The sequence below is a fragment of the Panthera pardus genome, unplaced genomic scaffold, assembly GCF_024362965.1.
Source record: "Panthera pardus isolate Hobbes unplaced genomic scaffold, ASM2436296v1 HiC_scaffold_18, whole genome shotgun sequence".
Lineage (NCBI taxonomy): Eukaryota > Metazoa > Chordata > Mammalia > Carnivora > Felidae > Panthera > Panthera pardus.
Window position 1 is genome coordinate 10,162,638 of NW_026526743.1, and position 24,060 is coordinate 10,186,697.

Consider the following 24,060-nt stretch of genomic DNA (forward strand, 5'->3'; position numbering starts at 1 on the left):
GCCTTAACCAGGCAATTGACCAGGAGCAGGATGAACTGATGTCCCAAGCTCCCATGGCCAGATGCACCCAGGAGGACATAATTTATACAACACCACCCCAATCACTTCTGTGACTTTCCTGCACAACATGCACAACCCAAACATGAGAAAGTGTCAGACAAACCCAAATTGAGAAGCATTCCACAAAATATTTCACTGGTACTCTCACCAAAATTTCAAGGAAAACATCAAGGTCATGAAAGATAAAGTAGAGACAATCTTTAGCTGTAAAGGGGACCAACAAAGGGCATGGGGTGGAGGTGTTTCTTTTGCTTTTTTTTTTGTTTTGTTTTTTCTTTGTTTTGCTATAAAAGCCATTAGGACAATTGGTGAAATATTAGTAAGGTCTGTAGCTTAGGTACTAGTGGGGTGTCAACATTCATTCTACAATGTTGACAATCTTACTGTGGTTATGTTAAAGAATGTTCTTTTTTAAAATAGTTTTTTAAGCTTATTTATTTTTGAGAGAGGGCGAGTGAGCAGAGGATGGGCAGAGAGAGAGGGAGAGAGAAAATCCCAAGCAGGCTCCATGCTGTCAGCACTGAGCCCGATGCGGGGCTCGAAGTCATGAACCATGAGATCGGGATCTGAGCTGAAATTAAGAGTTGGACGCTTAACCAACTGAGCCACCCAGGCGCCCCAAGAATGTCCTTGTTTTTAGGAAGACGTGTGGAAGAATTTAGGACTGAGAGAATATAATGTTTGTGACTTATTCTCAAACAGTTCAGAATATTTGTATGTGCATATGCGGAGAGGAGAGAGGCAGACGGGGTGGGGGAGGGTGTATCAGAGAAATCAAATGCAGAAAAATGTAAACATTTGGAGAGTCTGCGTACTGGGGAATGATTTGGACAACTTTCCTGGAAGTCTAAAATTATTTCAAAATAAAACATTAAAAAAGGAAGATTTTTTCGTTTTGTTTTGTTCCCAGAAGCTCCAGCAGTATCTTTTCTGCTTTTGCTGGCCGGAGTAATTGGGTCATTGGCTCACTGGGTTGTGGGCAGGGACAGAGTACAGTTAGGCACCCAATACCCATCTTTGGAAGGAAGGGTAAGTTTCGACCCCAGTCTCCCGTCACCTGCTAGGGGCAGGCATGTGTGAGCATTCCCCACAGCACTGGGACACTTAGCGAGGCTGTGGATGTTCAGATAAAACCCAGCAGACTCATCACCAATAGCAGCAAAGAAAGGTCGGACGGGAAACTGCAACGTTTCCAAGTTGCTAAGAGGGATGCAGACTCGCGACAGCAGGCTCAGCCACAGAAGTGCAAAGAAAGTGACATTCCTCCCACACACCTTGGTTTTGTTTTGCATGAGATTTGGACTCCATTTATTTCTCCAGACCTGGTTAATGAGGAAGCGAGGTCTCTGTCCTCTGACTCTTCATCGGTCTCCAGGTAACCACGTCTGGGTTTCCAGCAACGTCTGTCCTTCTCTCCCTCCTCTGTGAGCAACACCCCTCCTTCTTCACCCTCTTTCCCAGCAAAGCCATTTACACCTTCCTGTCACTTCCTCCCCTCCTCCTCCAGAAGAGACCCACGGATGCCTGGATGCCCGGAAATGAAAATGGGAGCAAACAGTCCATGTGGCCCAGTGGTCCTCTTTCTTGCTCTCATTCTACCCATGGTCCAGGGTTTTCATTTTATTTATTTAGTTTTAACGTTCTTTTTTTTTTAAGGTTTATTTTTATTTTTGAGAGAGAGGGAGACAGAGCGTGAGTGGGGCAGGGGCAGAGAGAGAGGGAGACACAGTCCGAAGCAGGCTCCAGGCTCTGAGCTGTCAGCACAGAGCTGGACGTGGGGCTCAAACTCACAAACCATGACCTGAGCTGAAGTCGGATGCTCAACTGACTGAGCCACCCCGGCGTCCCCCAGGGACTTGATTTTATAACTGAGATGAGGAAGGTCCCTTCTGTGGGGGTGGGGTTGATGTGAGATGGAAAGAAGGTACCGATGGGCCCCAGCTCTGCATGGTACAGATGGGGAAACCGTGTCTGGTGAGGACCAGGACTTCCAGGGGGCAGAGGGCAAAGCCAGGGGTGCATGCCCTTCCCTGATGCCAGGGCTCCTTCCCCTGGAAACCTGCTGATCTCTGGGGCAAAGAGGGAGAGAAACAAAAAGACAGGTTTAAAAAAAGAACAAACAGAGAGGGAGATCACACAGAAGTACCCCCAAGTCATGATGAGCAAAAAAAAAAAAAAGAAAGAAAGAAAGAAAGAAAGAAAGAAAGAAAGAAAGAAAGAAAGAAAAAGAAAGAAAGCAAGCCTGTGGGCAAATGCCCCCCAGTGAGCAAGGTGCCTTCCCACCCCTCACCAAGCCTATTTTCCAGGGAGCGGGAGACCCATAACAATGAAGGAAACATACGGACAAGGTGCATGATACAAGGGAGAAGCAGACGAGCAGGAGGGACTGAAGGGAGCCCAGCGCTGTGGGGCCGTGCGTGGGTAGAGGTGGGGTGCAGGGGCCCAGACAGGCCTGGCCTGGGCAGATCCAGGCCGGGGGATTGCTCGAGTAAACACAGAGCTTGAAGCGCAAATCACACCTGAGAGGGGCAGGAGGGGAGGAGGAATGGTCATGTACATGTCGGATTAGAGGGTCTGCAGGGGAAACTGAGGTGAGGCACAGAAACACTTCCCTGCGGGAAGCACCCCCTTCTGAGCTCAGCTCATAAAAGCCCCTGGTGTCCATGAAGCCTCACCCCTCCTCCAGCCTTGGCACTCTCTCCCGTCTTCCCCCCTAATTGCTGACTCCCTCCCTCTCCCCTGCCCTGCCCGCCTCCTTTCTCCTCGGGAGGCATAAAAGCTGCTGTGGAGGAGGTGGAGGAGCTGGACCCCGAGAGAGCTGGGGGCACCTGCCAACACCAGTGAGGTAAGCGGAGGGGGGAGGGGGGATGGCAACCAGGGGTCCGGAAGGATGGAGAGGGGCTAACGCCTCTGTGACTCTTAAAGTTTGGTCACTCCTGCACCGTGGGGCTCTGTGGTTATGCACCCAGTATCCTACTGTTTACCTGCCTCCTTCGGCCCTTTCCCTCAACCAACTCTCTCGTTTTTTATGGCTTTTTTTTTACTTAAACAAAAGCGTTCCAAAATGGAGCCCCACCAGAAAAACCAGCGATGAACTCAGAAGCCTTGGTTTTATTTTTCTGTCGTATATTTAAGGCAGAAAGACACAGAGGTTAACCTTCGACAGTGTTAGGCACTTTATAGTTTGTTAAAAGACAGAGGAAGATGAATATGATCTCATTTATGTGTGGACTGGGAGAAAAACACCCAAACCCACTCGGGGAAAGAGATCAGATGGGTGGCTCACCAGAGGCGGGGCTGGGGCCCGTGTAGGACCCCGTGTAGGACCTGTAGTCCTGGGGACGTGATGGACGGCTCCACGGCTGTCGTGGACGCTGCCGTGTGGTGTATTTGAAAGGTGTCCAGAGAGAGAGAGAGTAGATGCTGAAAATTCTTACCACGAAGGGAACGTCATTTTTTCCCCACCTGTACGAGGTACCAGATGCTGTTAACCAGACTTACGAGGTGACCCTCTTGGCGGTGTGTATGTGTGAAGCTGCTATGGCACACCTTACTCGCGGTGCTGGAGGTCCGTTGTACCTCAGTAAGACTGAGAGAAAAAAAAGTATGTCGGGACAGATCTCGTGTTAACGAAACAAACAAGAAACTGAAACAAACAATCAAAAAAATGCAAAGAGATTTTTGAGGGTGATGGATATGACTCCCGCATATCTTGGGTGTATGCCTGTGTACGAATTCCTCCAGATATGCATGTTAAAGGCAGGGAATTTTTTTTAATTAAAAATTTTTTTAATGTTTACTTATTTTTGAGAGAGAGACAGAGCATGAGCAGGGGAGGGGCAGAGAGAGAGGGAGACACGGAATCCGAAGCGGGCTCCAGGCTCTGAGCTGTTGTCACAGAGCCCGACGCGGGGCTCGAACTCACGAACCGTGAGATCATGACCTGAGCTGAAGTCGGACGTTTAACCCACTGAGCCACCCAGGCACCCCAAAGACAGGAAATTTCTTGAACAGCAATTATACCTAATGAAACTAGACGTGAACAAATACACTCACCACTCTCTCTTGACAGTGTCCTGGAGGTCCGAGCACCCACCCTTCCGGCCCTCAGATGGCTCCCTCTGTCTGTCTGGTCCTCCTCCTGGCCGTCTTGCTCAGCCTGGCAGTGACCCCCGCCTCTGCACCCGTCCACCAGGTGGGACCCCGCGGCAGCCGTCTGCACCTACAGCACCCCCACCCCCGTCACTGCCCTCCTAGAAGAGTTTTCTAATTTTCCCAGCCCAGCCACGAGCCACGGGCTGTGGGGGCGCCTTGGCCCTGGGTGGGGGGGTCTGTCGAACCCACCCACGACCCAGAGGTCAGGAAGCACAAACGTCCTGAGGATTAGCATGGCCCAGAGGTACAAAAAGATGCCTTCAAAGGCACAGCTCCCTGCCATTCCAAGTTGTCAGCAGGGGCTGCGTCCCGCCCCTCTGGTTTCTTGAGGAGCCCGATGCCAGCCCCTGGTCCGGGTCCTGACTGGGAGTAGGGGCTGCGGAGACCGGAGACCCCCGTGGAGTTTGGAATCCTGGCTCTCTCCTTTTAGCTGCACGCCTCCTGACAAGGTGCCTAGTTGGTCTCTGTCCCCCAAGTGCTTTGTGAGATGCCAGCACCGTGAGGGCTAACTGAACTCCTGGGTCTCAGGCTCATTAGCTAGCGCACTGCCCAGTCCAGAGGGCCCAGGCTTGGCGCTCCAGTGTCTTGGAGCGTCCCTGGCTCTTGTGTCCCGAGGGGGCCGACGGTGACCCTCTGACCGAGGTGCCAGGCAGGTCTGATGAGGGTCGGTGGGTGTGCGTGTTCTCCCGGCCCCGGGAACCCGGGCTACACCACTTCCGTCCGGCAATTCGGCCTCGTTACTCCCCATTTTGCACGAGGGAAAAGGGAGGCGTGAGTATTGGGTACACGTGGCCGTGAAGTCTGAAATCCGCCCGGGTTTGCTGGCCAGCTCTAGCTGCTTCCTGGCTTGATTTAAGCAAGCTGACAGACCTCTTCACGCAACTTTCATTAAATGAAGCAAACCAGAGTTTCAGCCTGACTCGGGGCGTCGTGGGCACCAGGTGGTAACCACGTCAAGGACTTGGAACCAGGGCGGGATGCGGGCGTGCGCCACCCAGGAGGTGCCCGCGCTCGCTGCGGCCGTCTCAAAACGCTTAATCGCCTCTGAGCAAGAGGGCCCCATGTTTTCACGTTGTTCTGGGCCCCCTGAATCGTGTATCCAGTCCTGCTTGGAACGGACGCTGGCAGGTAGTAAACCCACAATTAATGTCGGCCGTTGTAATTATCAGAGGGACGCAGCAACGTGGCTAAAACCACCCAGCGACGCAGCCTGGTTCGATCCCGCACTCGTGCGCACACGCGCGTGTTGTGAGGTTTGTGACGGCGTGGAAAGGTTTACGGCAGTGCTCTTTAAAGCCCCTTCCCATTCCTAGTTGCTGTGCTTCAGGAAGCCTCCGATTTCGGCGCTCGTGAAATGTGGGTTCCGTGAACCCGCTTGCCAGGCTCGCGGGACCGTGGCGGCTGGTGCGCGCGACCCCAGAGCTGAGGGCTGCCTGCCACCCTTTCTGCCCGTCTGAGTCTCGCTCTCTCCGTCTCTGTCTAGGGCCGAGGAGGCTGGACCCTCAACAGTGCCGGCTACCTCCTGGGTCCCGGTGAGTGAGCCTGCTGAGGGCTGTCCCCGCCAGCGGCCAGGCTCAGCGAGCCCGGGAAGACCCTCGACTCACATTCACTGGGGTCCACGGGTTTTATTTCCAGACCCGTCTCGAGAGTTAGTGTAGCAGAGGGATGGGCGTGTGGGCCACGGAGCCACGGCATTGTGTTCACATCCCCGCCTAATTCTCTGGACGCCTTGGTTTCCTCACCTGTGACAGTGGGCGTCGTGCTGGTCCCCTGCCTCACGCGGATGTTGTGTGGATTAGACGAACGGGAACGATCCCCAGTGGATACTTATGTTCCTCCATCGCTGGCTCCCGGTCTCCCCTGGTTCTTCCTCACTGTGCACTTGTGTACCGGGCTCGGGGACAATTCCAGCCACCGCGTCCCTGTGATGCTCAAGGCAGGGCCGCTCGGTGGTCCAGGAAAACCCAGGCTCCCGGGACCGTATGAAAGCAGGAAGGACTTGAGGTTTGGATCCAGACACAGGCGGGTTCAGAACCCAGTTCTGCCACTTAGCGGTGTAGTAACTCCGGGCAGCCATCTCCACTTCTCACCTGCCAAATGCTCGCCGTCCCGCGGATTTGGTGGCGGTGCTCCATCGAGGGAGTAGCATAACAGGATTGCTGGATTCCCCGTTATGTTGCCATTTCACAGATCCATGGGTCCTGTTCTCCTCCGTCCTCCCCCGTCCTCCTCCCCCCTCCCCTCCCCTCCCCAGAGCTCCACCTTCTTCAGAGCAGGGGCCGCGGCAACGGGAAGAAGACAGCCCTGGAGGTCCTGGACCTGTGGAAGGCCATTGGTGAGCGCGTGGGGCATTCGTCTCCACCACCCCCCTTGCCTGCCCGCAGCTGGCTTTGGAAACTGGCAGGTGTGGGCTCCGTCCCTCGCTCTGCCACCTACCGGTTGGGGGAGCTCAGGGAAGGGCGATTCTTTCCAGCCTCAAATACGTCCACCTGCGGAACGTATCAGTGGAAAGGCCCAACGGCTCTGTTGTGTGGCTCGCCGACAGAAGGCGGGTAACAGTCTGGCATGTGATGGAGACTAAAGGAGTCACAGTTGCCATGTTGGTTTAATTATCTATCTATTTTTAAATTTTTATTTATTTATTTTAAATATTTTTGAGAGAGAGAGAGAGAGAGAGTGTGGTGGAGGGACAGAGAGAGAGGAAGAGAGAGAATCCCAGGCAGGCTCCACACTGTCAGTGCGGAGCTTGATTCGGGGTTCAGTATCACGAACCATGAGATCATAACCTGAGCCGAAACCAAGAGTCGGACGCTTAACCGACTGAGCCAGCCGGGGGGCCCCTATGGTTGCCATTTTTAATCTTCTCTCCCTGCAAGATCCACATTCACTTTGTCCTTGCACATCCCTGGTGCTGTTACCTCGTCTGCTCGCTGGGCCGCGTCTTGTCTCTGAGACTCCCCGCTCTGTCCCACCCTCATCTGAAGGGAAAGAATCACGGGTGTGCACGGGGGTTCAGACACCTGGACAGGCACACTGTGAACGCAGCTTGTGACCTGAACTGAGTCTCATTGTTGTCACCTGCCAGGCCATAGAGGCATATCAAGGGCTGGTTCCTCGCCGGTGGCCCTGTTGGTATTTGGTGCCGATGGTTCGGTGTTCGGGCCACAGGTGTCCCCACACATTCCCAAGTATCCCCGGGCTGGAGAAAATGACCCTGTACGGGTACCACAAAGTACCGAGAGATTCCCAGGGAATAAGAGAGCTGCAGGAAATTCCCAGGAAATAAGTCACTTGGTACAAGTTTTGTTCCTGAACTGGTTTTGTTCCTAGACGGGCTCCCCAATCCCCACCCTCAGCAGGCCACCAAGAAGAGTCCGAGGGAGACCTTGGCCAAACCAGAGACGGCAGGTAAGCATGGGAGATATGAAGGAGAGAAAGAGATACAGACAGGGACAGGAAACAGGGACAGGAGAAATGGCCAAAGGAGCTTTGAGGGTCAACTCTGAACACCCATCGCGGCCATGACGGTTCCCTCCCTCTGTGCTCCTTCACCTCCCTCCCTGCCTCTCGGCCCAACACGAATTTCCCAGCCAACCCCAGATATTTCCCCACAACCTGGCGCTTTTCCAGGCATGACCCCACTCCCAAACTTTGATCTGCCCTAAAACCACCCCCAGGCCTTTGCTGCAACACTCACCTCAAGCCCTCACTTGGACCCCATGGGTCACCTCTGGCTCTGACCTGTGTCTGGAGTAAGATCTTTATTTCCGGCCTTTCAACTCCCTCTGGACCCTGTGCTCATCTGCATTCACGATCAGGTGTGTCCTTCGACTCCCGTTCTGAATCCTGGTTTCCTCAGAACACAGGGTCCATTTCCCTGGAGGACCTTTGCCCCAGCTGCTGCCTCAGTCTGGAATGTTCTGTCTCTAGAGCTTTGCATGGCTGCGTCCTTCGCCTCACACAGAAACTGTTTGAGCCAACTCCTCCACTGTAGGGCCTGCCCCTGACCTTTGTATCTGATGTAAACCTACCTTCCCTCCATTTTTGTCATCTTCTCTTATTTTCATAGTAATATTTGCCAGGATGCACCTCGTCTTTGGTTTGCACATTTCTCTGCTTGTTCTCTGTCGTCTCCCGATAAAATCTAAGCTCCACGTGAGCAGGGACCTTCTCTGTCTTGCTCGCTGCCTAGTGCAGGGGACGATGATGGATGATATGTGGTAGGCTCTTGGGAGATATTTGTTAAAGGAATGGATTAAATTATCCAAGTGCTGGCTTCCCACCCAACCACGACCCAAGTCAACGATCAAGGCTCGCTTTCTCCTGCCTTCCTCCGGCTGGACTTCGCCCCAGTTCCTTCAACCCCAGCCCTGTTTCTGGAAACGAACAGCATACTTTCATCCCAGCTGTGCTAGCCCCTCTGGAAAGCACTGCACATCTTAACTGGTGTTGCTCGTGACAGACCTCCTCAACCCTCTAAGCCCCACGCCAACCTTCACAGCCCTCTGGCTCTCAAAAACACCCGCCACCATCACGTGCCATCTTAAATGGGGAGGAAAAGGGAAATATGTGGGTAGATGCAAAGAAAGGAGGGCAGAGCAAAAAGGATCGAGGGAGAGCGAACAGGGAAGGCGATGGGATATGGAACGAACCACAGCCGAACTCCTCATCCCCAGCCTCGAGGACCTGGTTTGGGTGGTGGCAGTGAACAGAACTATTCAAAATTTGCCTCTTTCTTTCCCACAGACCCGGGTGAGCTCAGCAAGAAAGCTCCCAGGGAGGGAGAGGTCCTGCAGTCTTAGACGTCTCCACACCTCTCCTCTGCATCCTTCTCTCCAGCTCCTCCTGAGCCCCCCTCTAGCTCCCTCCACTGAGACTAGGATCTTGAAATTAAGTCCCCAAATCCTATGTCGAAAATTTGGAGTGTTGGCAGAATTTCCCTCAAAAGTTCCCAGACTGTCTCAGGTTTCACTGATTTTTCCTGGGCATTGTTAACAAGCTCAAGAATAATTCTGGAACCATTTGGTTAATGTAATCAGGGAATATTTCCGTAGTCCGTGTAAAGTGATTGTATTCTTTCATTTGTTTTCATTTTGGTGCGTTTTTTTGTTTTGTTTTGTTTTTTTAGAGAGAGCCCATATGAGGTGGGGGTTGCAGAGACAGAAAGAGAGAGAGAAGTAAGAGAGAGTCCCAAGCAGGCTCCGTGCCTAGCGCAGAGTCCGATGTGGGGCTCAATCCCCTCATGAACCCCAGGGTCACGACCTGAGCCAAAATCAGGAGTCCCATGCTCAACCAACTGAGCCACCCAGGCGCCCTGGCCCACCCACTTCTTTTAATGTTTGTTTATTTTTTTTATTTTTTTTTCCACGTTTTTTATTTATTTTTGGGACAGAGAGAGACAGAGCATGAACGGGGGAGGGGCAGAGAGAGAGGGAGACACAGAATCGGAAACAGGCTCCAGGCTCTGAGCCATCAGCCCAGAGCCTGACGCGGGGCTTGAACTCACAGACCGCGAGATCATGACCTGGCTGAAGTCAGACGCTTAACCAACTGCGCCACCCAGGCGCCCCTAATGTTTGTTTATTTTTGAAGGAGAGAGAAACAGAGTGTGAGCGGGGGAGGGGCAGAGAGAGAGGGAGACACAGAATCCCAAGCAGGCTCCAGGCTGTCAGTACAGAGCCTGATGTGGGGCTGGAACCCACGAACCATGAGATCACGACCGAAGTTGGCACTTTAACCGACTGAGCCACCCAGGCGCCCCGGCCCACCCACTTCTTTTAAAGAAAAGTCCCTGCACAGCACCTGTCGTGTTGGCTCACACACCTGTGCATGGCTATTCTGAGTCCTGCGGGAGGTGGGGAACGGTCCTCTTGAGCTGGGGGCACGTGCCCCTGTAAGAACACAGCATAAAGGAAGAGGCGGAGGTAGGCACTCGGTCACACGTTCTGAGGCACTCGGTCACACGTTCGCTGTTGTCCTTTGAATTCGCCCCTTCCTCAGCAGTGCCCTGTGGCTGGGATCACTCACACGGGGTTCCTGGATCTCTGGCCGGATGCAATGCACTATGAGAAATCTCACTGTAAGCCCTTAGCAACTTTAAATTGCAGAATCAAGAGACAGCCTCAAGCCCCAGGCACGAAAAAGACACACAGGCCCTGCCTTCAAAGATCTCACGGGGGGGAGAAACCACAGAAATTGGGGGACAGAGGTGGTGTGGGGACAGTAGCACAGGGACCCATTGGGTGAGAGCCCTGAAGGACATTCAGAGAGGAGGCTGAGGGTGAAGAGTTCTCCTCAGAGAAGACGCTTCAGGAAGTGGGGGACAATAAGGGATACCCGGAGTCAGGTTCGTCTAGGGCCCAGGGGGCTTAAGGGTGGCCAGGGGACGATGAGCCTTGTTTGGGAACCAGATAAAAACACAAGTAAAGGATAGATTGAGATGAGACCTGATGGCCCCAAGGCAGAGAATGGTAAGTCTGTGAGCTCTAAGGTGAGAGAGAAAGGGTAGGGGTCCTGCCCAGGTGCTGGGGTTTTACCCACACTGACAGGGGCTCGGAACCCCGCAGAGGGCTTGTCCTAATGTTGAGCACGTGGGCTTGTATTGCGTGCAATAGATTGTATACTCAGATAATCCCCACTGCACGGGACATACTTCTGCTGAAAATTATTCATGGCTTACCTGAAATTCCCATTCAGCCGGGCATCCTGAATTTTCCACCGCTGACAACCCTAAGGAGGCACAGCTTCATTCCCAGAGTGCCATCAACACCCGGCTGTCCAGGATGAAGGTCGCTGTCCCCGAGCGGCTGTGGGGTCAGAGACCCATCCCTAGACAGCGTCACTCCTTGCTCCTCTTCTCTCCAGCTCGGGAAGGAAAGGGCTGATGCCAGAGGAGACTGCTCTGCTCAGCCTCTCAGCACAGCTCTGCTGTGTCCCTCCCAGGCTGGAGGGCTGTGGCCTCCGAGGGCCACTCACTGGACTGGTCTTCACCTCGGAGGCTGTCTGCAGAGGGGGAGGGGAGAGGTGGGCTCTTGAAGAGGGAGAGGGCTTTCCTTGCAGGTGCAAATCTCCCTCCAGATGTCCTGGTGACGAATGAGTCCTGACGAGCAGAGATGTTGCTGGTGCACAGACGGCAGGTGAGGGACACACCTGAGTAAGTCGGAGGGAGGTGGACACACATCCAGCCGTGGTCCCTCCTTAGTCAAGTTCCCCAAACAAGTGTCTTCTTAAAGATATCTAATCAAGGGGCGCCTTGCTGGTTCAGTCAGTGCAGCATACGACCCTTGATCTCGGGGTTGTGAGTTCGAGCCCCACGTTGGGTACCTGAAAAAAAAGTTTTAATTAAAAATTTTTTAAATTGTGGTGAAATACACGTACCATGAAATTTACCATCGTATCCACATGTAAGGGGTACAGTTTTGTGGCGTTAAAGGCATTCACACCATTGTGCAGCCAGCCCCACCATCCAGAGTGCTTTCCTTCTTTCAAGAGTGAAACTCCCGCCATTAAACAACCACTCCCCAGGACCCTTGCCCAGCCCCTGGCAACCAGGGTCCTGCTTGCTGAATTGAATCTGCTTGTGTCTGGATTACTTCGTTTAGCATACTCATGGTGTTGCAGCCTGTGATGGGATTCTCTTCCTTTTAAGGCTGAGTAATATTCCCTATCACCTGGGTGCTTTGAAAACATCCTGTCTAAGCCCCACCCTAGACCAAATCAACCCACCAAGGGATCGGAGGGTGGGGCAAAGCTGTGGGTGGTCTCGTTCCTGGTGATTCTATTGTGAACCTCACATATAGGGAGGGCTTTCTCCCAGTGCTGGTTTCCCCCATGGTGGAGGGGCCGGGCTTAATTTTGTGACCCTGATCTGAGGTTTTACTTGGTAGGATTATACCAAAGGCAGCGTTAACTGTAGATTAATCTCCTCTCCTTGAGGGCATTGGAGCTAGAACAGGTTAGCCTCTGGTTTACTAGACTTCGCCAGGTTAATCAGCTACAGTCGGTACCCCCATCCCAGGATTTCTCAACCTCTGCACCACTGACGTTTCTGTTGGGATCATTCTCTTTGTGGGGCCATCCCTTGCGTTACAGGATGTTCAACAGCTTCCCCCCCCCCCCCCCTCAACACACAAGATAGCAGCAGCACTCTCTCCCTGGTTGTGACAACCAACCACATCTCCAGCCATGGTTGAGCGTTCACCTGAAACCAAATTACCCAGAACTGAGAGATTATCCAATCCCAAAGAATTCTAACTCACGGGGCCCAATAAGGAGCCAGCTTGTTAAGCAAAGTCGATGGAGAATAGAAAAGCTGGTTTCAGATACCTTCAGAAACAGGGCTATTAGAACTGTCATCCAAGAAATAGAAATACACATAAGAAAAGCAACCTGCAAGATGAAATAATTAAACATCTTTTAAATGCAGCGAATATTCATTAAGAAAAATATATAATAGCTGAACTAAAGAACACGCCAGGCGGGACATAGGGCAGAACGGACACAACAGAGAAACAAATTAAGAAAAGGAACAAAACATTGCAGTCTCTTCCAGAAGCAAGAAAGTATGAAGAATCCAAGGCCAACTCCAGGAGAAAATGAGAAGGGGGAGAAGATGTTTGTAAGAAATCGTAAAGATAAATTTCATAAGATTAAGATGAAAAACCTCTCAGACTGGTAGTGTTCTTCAGGATGAGCAGGAAAAATCTACACCTGGTGGTCACAGAAGAATGAATTTTAAAAATGCTTATAAGAGGGGTGCCTGGGGGGCTCAGTCAGTCAAGCATCCAACTCCTGACTTCCTCTCAGGTCATGATCTCACAGTTTGTGGATTTGAGCCCTGCGTGGGGCTCTGTGCTGACAGCTCCAAGCCTGGAGCCTGCTTCCGATTCTGTCTCCCTCTCTGCCCCTCCCCCACTCACACTCTGTGTCTCTCTCTCTCTCTCTCTCTAAAAATAAACTTTAAAAAAATTTTAAAAATACGTATATCTCACATATCAAATGCTTAGCTGAACACATAATGCAAACGCTCAACAAATAGATGCTAAGCATGAAATAAAGCATAACGATCCAGTAAATAGTATAAATATAGCATCAACAACAGCAGTACTGTGAGAACGTTGTCTCTAGCTTCTAGATAGGCTGGCTGAAAGGTCAGGGGCAAATCCAGAATTCACAAGGAACCAAGGGTATGATAGTTTCCTTTGGTTGCTAAATTAAACGACACACTATGCATAAAACATTTACTACATATTGTGGCTAAGTATTCTATTTTATGTTCATGCATAGCTTTGTATCTATACATCTACATCTATATTTATATATCTTTATCTGACATATACAGGATCACATATTAGGACTCGAAGAGAATCATAAAATCCATTATTAAGATAAATTTCAGGTTGAGTTTATTTTGAGAGAGAGTGCATGAGCAGTGGAGGGGCAGAGAAGGAGGGGGAGAGAGAGAGAATCCCAAGAAGGGCTTGGATGCAGGACCCACAAACCATGAGATGATGACCCGAGCCGATATCAAGAGTTGATGCTTAACCGACGGAGCCACCCAGGTGCCCCTGTGTGTCTGCTTTCCATTGTTTTTATAAAAGGGTAAATTGACAAGTGTCAAATCAGCAATTTAATCTAGTTTGAGCAGAGTTTTAAGGCATTAATCCCAAGATATTGAAAAATAATAAAAATAAGTTTTAAAAAGTCACTAATATTCCTTATGTATCAATATTTACTTTTCATTTTTCAGTGCCTTGGAATTAATATGTTAAAGCTTTGGTTGAGCTAGGGTTATTTTTTTCTGAAGATTTTATTTTTATCTTTTATTATTTTTTAAATATTTATTTTGAGAGCAATAGAGAAAGAAGGAGCAGGGGAGGGGCAGAGGGAGAGGGAGAGGGAGAGAGAGAGAGAGAGAGAGAGAGAGAGAGAGAATCCCAAGCAGGCTCCACACTGTCAGCACAGAGCCAACGTGGTGCTCAAACCCACGAACTGTGAGATCACGACCTGAGCTGAAATCGAGAGTTGGACACTTAACCAACTTAGCCACCGAGGAGCCCCTTAAATATTTTATTTTTATTTTTAAGTAATCTCTACCTGCAACGGGACTCGAACTCACAACCCCGACGTCAAGAGTCTCCTGTTCCACTCGCTGAGCCGCCCAGGCACCCCTGAGCTAGATGAAATCACTGGTTTGACACCAGCCTATCATCTCTTCACACATCCTTGATGATGTATCACTGCCTTCCGCCTTTAGGAAAAGCGTGGCTTGTGCAATTGATGCAATGTCGATGCATTTTTCCCTACTTGCATGCAACGTCTGGTTTTTTAAATGCCTACTTGTCAGCCCATTTTATTTATTATTTTTTAATATGAAATTTATGGTCAAATTGGTTTCCATACAACACCCAGTGCTCATCCCAATAGGTGCCCTCAACGCCCATCACCCACCCTCCCCTCCCTCCCACCCCCCATCAACCCTCAGTTTATTCTCAGTTTTTAAGAGACTCCTATGGTTTGGCTCCTTCCCTCTCTAACCTTTTTTTTTTTTTTTTTTTTTTTCCCTTCCCCTCCCCCACGGTCTTCTGTTAAGTTTCTCAGGATCCACATATGAGTGAAAACATATGGTATCTGCTTTTCTCTGCCTGATTTATTTCACTTAGCATAACACTCTCCAGTTCCATGCACGTTGTTACAAAAGGCCATATTTCATTCTTTCTCATTGCCAAGTAGTATTCCATTGTATATATAAACCACAATTTCTTTTTTTTCAATTTACTTATTTATTTTATTTTATTACTATTTTTTTAATATATGAAATTTATTGTCAAACTGGTTTCCATACAACACCCAGTGCTCATCCCAAAAGATGCCCTCTTCAATGCCCATCAGCTCCCTTCCCCTCCCTCCCACCCCCCATCAACCCTCAGTTTGTTCTCAGTTTTTAACAGTCTCTTATGCTTTGGCTCTCTCCCACTCTAACCTCTTTTTTTTTTTTTTTCCTTCCCCTCCCCCATGGGTTTCTGTCAAGTTTCTCAGGATCCACATAAGAGTGAAACCATATGGTATCTGTCTTTCTCTGTATGGCTTATTTCACTTAGCATCACACTCTCCAGTTCCATCCACGTTGCTACAAAGGGCCATATTTCATTCTTTCTCATTGCCACGTAGTACTCCATTGTGTATATAAACCACAATTTCTTTCTTTCTTTTTTTTAATGTTTATTTATTTTTGAGACCGAGAGAGACAGAGCATGAACAGGGGAGGGTCAGAGAGAGAGGGAGACACAGAATCTGAAGCAGGCTCCAGGCTCTGAGCTGCCAGCACAGAGCCCAACGCGGGGCTCGAACCCACAGACCGTGAGATCATGACCTGAGCCGAAGTCGGACGCTTAACCGACTGAGCCACCCAGGCGCCCCATAAACCACAATTTCTTTATCCATTCATCAGGTGATGGACATTTAGGCTCTTTCCATAATTTGGCTGTTGTTGAGAGTGCTGCTATAAACATTGGGGTATAAGTGCCCCTATGTATCAGCACTCCTGTATCCCTTGGATAAATTCCTAGCAGTGCTATTGCTGGGTCATAGGGTAGATCTGTTTTTAATTTTTTGAGGAACCTCCACACTGTTTTCCAGAGCGGCTGCACCAGTTTGCATTCCCACCAACAGTGCAAGAGGGTTCCCGTTTCTCCACATCCTCTTCAGCATCTATAGTCTCCTGATTTGTTCATTTTAGCCACTCTGACCAGCGTGAAGTGATATCTCAGTGTGGTTTTGATTTGTATTTCCCTGATGAGGAGTTGTCAACCCATTTTAAATAAAACCTTGACCCAAAGTGCTTAAAACTTGCAGCTCTGTTTCCCGATTCCTTTGAGCACCTTAGGCATATGATAAATAATTCACCAGAGCAGGAAAACCAATATTGTCTCCAAAGAGACTTACTTTAAATGAGTTTTTCTCTTGATGGGGTTTCAGTGAGAAATTTAATCCACTCAACCATTTAAAGTTGTTAATTCTATGGCTTTAAACCAATCATCAGGCTGATGAGGTAACCGGAAGTTTGGAGTTTCTCTAGCCGTATATAAACAGAGACATTTCAGCTTGAGGCACAGTTTGAGAGCTGGTCCCTCGGAGGCAGGAAGACATGTAGGAGGTAAGTTATGGGTGTGAATGCCTAAGGTTGCTTGGAAACTGGGATGGATGGATGGATGGATGGAGGTTGGAACCAGGAAGGCTTGGGTCTATATTCACTATGCATCAGCTCTGAGGTCTTGAGACGGCAATGTTATCTTCCTACACCCCATTATTAACTTCGATTCATTGTCGATTCATTGTCGAATTCATCTGGGAAATGAGAATCATGTTAATACATTCATGCTATGGTGAGTGTGGTTTATACTTTGAACCAAGGTTTTTCGACCTCAGATGCTATTTTTGGCCAGATAATTGTTTGCTGTTTTGTTGGGGTGGGGGGAGGGGAGTTGTGGGTTGTGGGGGCTGCCCTGTGCCTTGCAGGATGTTTAGCGACATCTCCCCCACCCGCCTCCCCCATGCCCGGGTTAGGACAACCAAAAGTGTCTCCAGATGTTGCCCAAAGTCCCGAGGTGCGTGGGGAACAGGGGCAAAAGTCACCTTTGTTGAGAACCGCAGATCGAAATGTTGGGGTCGCTCCATCCAGTAAACGTGTGCCAGGCATGTCTTTAGCCTCCTTAGTTTATCCTCACACCACATAAGAGGTAGGTTTTATCTGCCCATGGCATGGAGAAGGGTTGCGGTCTCCAAAGAGCTGATTGACTTGCCCAAGACCCCGCAGCTAATTGAAGCTGAAGCATGGAACTAAAACAACACTGAGCTCAAGCAAGCTTCCCCAACGATCTGAAACAGGACAAAGTGGACAATTGTGGGTTTTAGGCAAAATGTCTTACCTTTGAATTCCATGTGGCACATCGTTCTCCTGAGATTTCTAAACGTGCCACACTTTTGCTTAAAAACACATCACTGGGTGTTTGCTGTCCACGGGGTAAAATCAAACCTTTAATTATGGGCCTCTTATCAACCTACTAGAGCGGCCAGGATTAGAGCCCCTTTACCTGGGGGCCCCGTGGCTCTCACTTGCGAACTGAGTCCCCCTACCAGTCTGCAGAGTAAGAAAGTGGTTCTTGCCTTTGGGAGCTAGGTTGAGAACCTCTTAAAAACTCTCTCTCTTAAAATCTTCTTTGAAAACTTCAAAGAGCGCTGGATTTTAAATCCTTTCTTCTGGGATGAGATTAGGTATGTGTAACCCATAGAGACAGAGCCCATTAATGGATTACCAGGAGGTAAAGGTGGGTGGGGAAGGCAGGGTTTCCTTTTCAGGGATGAATAAATTCTAGAAATAGACAGTGGTGAATGGTTGTACAGCATTGCAAATGTGAGTACTGCCCCAAAATTGTATACTTTAAAGGACTGAATTTTATGTAATGTGTATCTTATCACAGTGACAAAGTTATCTGTTAATCCTGTTAGGATTCTTTTGAGTTCTTCCTTTCCTGGAAGAAATCAATATCCTGGGATGAAAAAGGAAATGTATTGGGGGACAATCCTAGGTTAATATTTCCAACATTTCTACACCACATGAAATTCTTAGGTTGGAAATATATTTCTGTATTCTGCAGAATTACAACTAACAGTTTTGCCTTGTATGCTGTCCTGATGAGAAGGTACAAAGATTGACATTGTTAAAATAAATTTTATATATCAAAATATATGTTTTGAAAAATCGAACTATATTTTGAATTGAAATTCAAAATTGAAATATATACAAAGTTTATTTTTGAGAGAGAATCCCAACCAGGCTCCTCACTGTCCATTGTCACGTAGGGCTTGAACTCAAATCAAGAGATCCTGCCCTGAGCTGAAATCAAGAGTCAGATGCTTAAGCAACTGAGCCACCCTGGTGCCTGCACTTAGTTATATTTAATTTATAGTAAAGAACAATATTGTCCCAATTTATAGATGCAAAAACTGAGCCCACCTCTGTATATCTCATGCTCAGAACTTAGGGGTCCATTCAGACAATTAAACCACATTTTACTATAAAGGACATTGGGAAAATAATAGTGGGGCTCACTTTCCAATGTATTAAACACAGACCAGTCCGTGTCTAGTGTTGGGTGAGGGGAGGAAGGGTAAGAAGTTTAATCTTTGGGCACCTGGGTGGCTCAGTTGATTAAGCATCTGACTCTTGGTTTCAGCTTAGGTCATGCTCTCACGGTTTGTGAGTTCGAACCCCATGTCAGGCTCTGCAGTAACAGTGTGGAACCTGCTTGGGATTCTCTCTCTCCCTCTCTCTCTCTCTGCCCCTCCCCTGCTTGCTTGCTGTCTCTCTCTTCCTCAAAGCAACAAACAATAAACTAATCTGGTTCATTCCTCCCCCCACCCCCAGACTTGTGAAAAAACAGCCAGTCTACTGCTGAGGAAAACCAGAGTAAATACCTTTAGGTAGGTCTTAATTAGGCACCAGCCCTTAGAGAGTTTGCACAGAGCCATACTGGAAAATTCTCCTGTAAATATGGCCGCAGACCAGACGTTCTCACGGGAGAAAGCCCAAGGAGCCCTCGCTGGAACGCAAGACAGCAGCTGTGAGCAGTGGCACGTGAGCTTCAGGGCGTTTAGCAGCTCGGGGAGGTCGGACCCTGTGGAGGACCTGAGGAGGCTCTATGAGCTCTGCTATCTGTGGCTGCGGCCAGACCTGCACACCAAGGAGCAGATTCTGGACATGCTAGTGATGGAGCAGTTCATGATCTCCATGCCGCAGGAGCTCCAGGTCTTAGTGAAGGAAGGTGCTGTGCAGAGCTGCAAAGACCTGCAGGATGTGCTGAGAAGCAGCCAGGGGCCCAAGAAATGGGTGAGTAGCGCCTTCCTCATTGCAACGGGAAAGCGGGGGCTAGTAAGGGGGACAGGAGGGGCTTTTTCTGGGCCCAGTGGTTCTCGAGTGGAAGGCAGGAGACACTCAGCAATGTCTAGAGACATTTCTGGCTGTTGAACAGGGAGGAGGGGGGACATTACCGGCATCTGGTGGGCTTCGTGAGTCTGCACACTTTACTGTCACTTAACCCTGCCCTACCTCTCACGGGGACAGTTGTGTAAGGGACGTTCCAGACACTCGAGGAGAAAGGCTGAAACCGGTCCACTGGCCCCACAATTCTTGGTATTGCCAGAGACCCTCTTAAAAGTGGTCCTACCTGAGTAAAGCAGCTACAGGGTGCGGAGAGGTGCATTGGATGTGTTGTCATGGCAACTAGAGTCCTGGGAAGATGCTGAGGAAGGGAGGGGGTTGGGATAGTAGGTTTTTGACTGGATCGGGTTCTCTCAGATCAACTAGTGATACTGGGGGGTGGACCATCCTTCGCTTTGGGGGCTTTCTTGTGCATTGTAAGGTGGTTTGCAGCATCCTTGTGTCAGTGGCAACTTCCCCTAGTTGTGAAAATCAAACCTCACCAACCCACCCCATCCCCCCAAAATCTCTGGTGGTTGCCAAAAACGTCTCATAGGGTCAAAACTTTGGCTCTTGGGTAAGAATCACCAGACCAGGTAAGACTTTATTTACGTGGGAACGTTTTCCATCATGGTGGGTTGAGTGTGCCTTTATCCTTTGTAGAAAAAGGAAGGGTTCAGAAGGATCTAGAAGGGAATAGGACCTGGTGTGCCACATGCATATTTGTTCCAGTCACAGGGGATGGGTTCCTCTGTAGGTAATTTTGTAACCAGTGGACAGGAGGGAACTAAGTCCAACATGGCAATCCCCCTTTCCCTGTGTACTCTGGTAGGAGATGAAATCCTCCAGGGGGCGAGCCAAGAATGGAGATTACAAGCTTCCACAACATCGTGGAAAAATAGCTGTGAAAACCGTAAGGTTTTAATCTGGAATGATTGATAAAGAGATTTAAGACCAGCTGGGTGACATGTAGGTCAAACATTGGCAGCCTCACTTGGGGGAGGGATTGGGTTTTTCACGGCACCATGTTGCATGTGCCTAGATCAGGAGGACAGTTTGAGGGCTGAGTATTAGTATTAGTATTAGCTGGGGCAGTGGGAAATAAAAGGGAGGTATTGAAGTTGATTAGATATTGTGGCTAGCCCAGTAGTTAGCTGCCCAACACAAGGGAATGGGGTAATTTCACCTTCACCCCCTAGGGGTGCATTTGACAACGCTTGGAGACATTTTTGGTTGCCATTTTAAACAAGTTATTCCAACAAATTGAATGTGTGGTAGGATGCGCACTGTACAAGAGAGCTACCTTCTGATTCTTACAGAGTCTGATCTTGTTTTATTTTCCCCCCTTCCCCCCCCACCCCCCGCAGACCATAGTTAGCATAGAAGGACAGGAATTTCTCATGCGAAGCTCAGATGTTCAGATGGCCAACGCCGAGGCTGGTGACAGGGATCTTGTGACAGACTTGTCCAAGAAGCCCCAATCCTCTGGGTGTGAGATACATCCAGAGAACATCCAGGTCAGCAGAGAGCTACAGAACCTGCCAGGAACCAGTGAACCATCAAAGGGGCAGGTGAGTGTGATGCCCTCCTCAATCTCTAGGGAGTGGTGGCAGAAGGTACCAGAAGTGTGTGCAGCTGCTAGAATAATTGGGATATTTAGCACAGCACCGAACTAGGCCCTTTTGCCCTAGGAATTCCCATGGATGCATCAAGTCCCTAGACATTTCTGAGCCTCTGTGGAGAATGAGGACCTTTCAGCCTTTGTCCCCCTGCCATTAAGGCTTTTAGTGTTGAGGCTGGAGGAAAATAGTGGTGATGAAATGGTGCCAGGTCAATTTGCCACAGGGTAATGAACTGAAAGCTGATTTTTCCATAGTCGAGTTCCTCAAAGGCATTCCATGAAATGACAATCGGCCAAAGGACCAGTTTGGGGACTACTGTCAATAAATTAAAGGAGGGTTCTCACTCGGAGTCGTTTTGCCTCTCAAGACATTTGCAAATGTCTGGAGACCTTCTTGGTTGTCAGAATGGAGGTGGGGATGGGGGGGTGCTATCGACACCTGTTGGGTAAGACCATGGATGTTGCTAATTGTCCCACAATGCATAGGACAGCCTCCCAACAGGGAATCATCCAAAGTATCAGTAGCACTGAGTAGGGACACCTGGACCTAGTGCCATCTTGCTTCCAGAGTCGGACAAGGGGAAGCAGGGGTGGCTTTAGGGAGCGTGCTTAGAGAATTAGGCACAAAAGTTGTGATGTGTGGACATGATTTAAAGGCGCAGTGGGTATTGGTTAACAAAGTTCTGAGAATCAGGTGATTATCAGGGGTGATGGGGTGGTCCAAGGGAAGTCGTGGGGATATATTCACAACACTATTATGGAGAAAGTTGGGGTCTCAGATTAGGAAGATGGGCAGGATGGGGAAAGAAGAGACGAGAGCTTTCCACCCCATAATTTAGACACATTGGTAACTACAGTGACTGCCCATTGTCAGGGACAGAACGTTCTCCTGCCTGAGACCATTCCTGGAAAAGGTGTACTGGAGGGTCTGAGACCTAAGGAGAACTTGGAGAAGAATCTGACAGAAGACTTGGAAGAGACAAGAATACTTAAATCCCAAGAGCCTCCCTTTCTGAAGGGTCCTGGTGAGCATGGAAACTGGGAAGAGTGACTTCTCTGCTGGGGAGGGGGCTGGGGATCAAGCATTGACATCTCTTGGTGGTGCTGGTGGTGGGGAGGCTCTCAAATGCCTTCTCCATCACTGATTTCCAGAGTGTCCTACATACAACCCAATCTCAAGTTTGTTGATTGATGAGAAGTTCTTAGCCCACCTCAGTGTTTGGTTCAAATGAGGTTGGTATCATTGAAAATGCTCTTTATTAAGTGTTGTTGTGTTAACCCTTCTTTCAACAGCTCCCATGAAGACTCTCCAAGAAGGAACCTGTATTAAAAATGTGGATGCCGAAAAGCCTTCCACACAGGTTTCAGAGAGACAAGTGTCCACTCAGAATGGGAAGAGAAGAGATTCCCAGAAGACTCAAAGAAGTTCCAAAAGGAGAAAACAGGAAAACACCTCCATTTCCCAGGACGTGGCCACACATTTGGACAAAGCAGAATTTTCAGGACAGCCTGTGTCATCAGTTCATCCTGTTGGGAAAAAAGCCACGGGAGGGACATCAAACGTCTGTAGCCTCTGTAAGAAAGAATTTCGTTATAAATCTCAGTTTTCCATCCACTGGAGGACACACACGGGAGAAAGACCCTTTAAATGCAACACCTGTTCTGGGAGTTTCATGCAGACTTCGGACCTCCGAGTTCACCAGCGAATCCACACAGGCGAGAAGCCTTACTGTTGTGAAATCTGCCTCAAGACATTCACCCACGACTCCACCCTGCGGAGCCACAAGAGGATCCATACAAAGGAGAAGCCCTATGTGTGTGAAGAGTGTGGGAAAGCTTTCAGCCACAAAGGGAACCTCAACGTTCACCAGCGCACCCACTCTGGGGTAAAGCCCTACACGTGTCATGAGTGTAATTGTGCCTTTCGTCAGCTGGGCACTTTTAAGCGCCACCAAAAAATACATTAAAAAATGACTTCCCAATGATTCCACCATCAGATTTAAGTCCCTTCTGCTCCAAGAAGGAAGTTAATGGTGATTTGTCCCCTATTTTATAAAAATGACATATGATATTGTGAGCACTTACAAGGTTTCTGGAACACAGTAGATGTTCCATAAAGGTTAATTTATGGAGGATCTTGGAACGATGACATCTTCCTTATTGGTTTTCATTTTCTGTTTTAATTATGTCCCATTGTTTCCTTATAAGGCTTTTGGGTTTATGAAGGCAAATCTTATTGTCAATATTTCCTTATAAAGATGGTGGCTGCTGAATGTCTTTCTGTTATCCATTATTTTTATTAATGTTTATTTTTGAGAGAGAGACAGCGTGAGCAGGGGAGGGGCAGAGAGAGAGGGAGACACAGAATCTGAAGCAGGTTCCAGGCTGAGCTGTTACTACAGAGCCTGACCCGGAACTCAAACTCACAAACTGCAAGATCATGACCCGAGCCGAAGTCGGACACTTAACCGACTGAGTCACCCAGGCGCCCTAAAGTTTATTTTGAGAAAATACAAGCAAGCACAAGCTGGGGAGGGGCAGAGAGAGGGAGAATCCCAGGCAGGCTCCAAGCTGTCAGCACGAGGGGCCTGACATGGGGCTCCGTCTCATGACCACGAGATCATGACCTGAGCTGAAACCAAGAGATGAACATTCAACTGACCCGAGCCACCCAGATCCCCCTCCTGTTATCCATTACTCCCTTGTAAAATAGGATGATCCAGGTAGGGTGGCCAGATTAAATATGAAATAATGAAATTTGGATCTCAGATGAACATTTTCTTAAAGTATAAACACGTTCTGAATCATCACATACCACCGAACAATTCAACTAGACATTTTTAGAGCAAACTTAGATTCAACAAAACAGCACAGAGTACAGAGATTTCCTAGAGGCCCCCGGTCCCCAGTCAAACACATCCTCCCTTAACTATCAGCATCCCCTATCAGAGTGGTGGCATTTGCTACAGTTGATAAGCCTACACTGATGTCATTTTCACCCAGAGTGTATAGTTTAGGGGTCACTCAGTGTTACACATTCTATGGGTTTAGACAGGTGTGTGACATTCACCCACCCTTGTAGTCTCATACAGAATAGTGTCGCTGCCCTAAAAATCCTTTGTGCTCTGCCTGTTCTGCTTTGTCACTTGCATCCTGGATGTTTTGCTAAATTTGGCAAACTGTAATTTCCCACATTGACTACAGAGGCATTCTGAGACACTCATTAGTAGGTCACCTTAATTTAGTG

At 49.0% G+C, this 24,060-nt stretch overlaps 2 protein-coding genes across 2 annotated transcripts; both read left to right on the plus strand.

Moving 5' to 3' along the window:
- The first annotated feature begins 4,136 nt into the window (after nt 1-4,136).
- Nucleotides 4,137-9,017, plus strand: GALP (galanin like peptide). Its single transcript, XM_053906476.1, has 5 exons — nt 4,137-4,255; nt 5,699-5,747; nt 6,470-6,550; nt 7,546-7,623; nt 8,962-9,017. Exons 1-5 carry the CDS (start codon nt 4,172-4,174, stop codon nt 9,015-9,017), a joined length of 348 nt encoding a protein of 115 aa, XP_053762451.1. The 5' UTR covers nt 4,137-4,171.
- A 9,749-nt stretch (nt 9,018-18,766) lies between these two features.
- Nucleotides 18,767-22,780, plus strand: ZSCAN5B (zinc finger and SCAN domain containing 5B). The gene is made up of 4 exons (XM_053906477.1): nt 18,767-19,102; nt 20,560-20,763; nt 21,688-21,838; nt 22,107-22,780. The coding sequence occupies exons 1-4, from the start codon at nt 18,767-18,769 to the stop codon at nt 22,778-22,780; spliced, it is 1,365 nt and encodes a 454-aa protein (XP_053762452.1).
- The last annotated feature ends 1,280 nt before the right edge of the window (nt 22,781-24,060 follow it).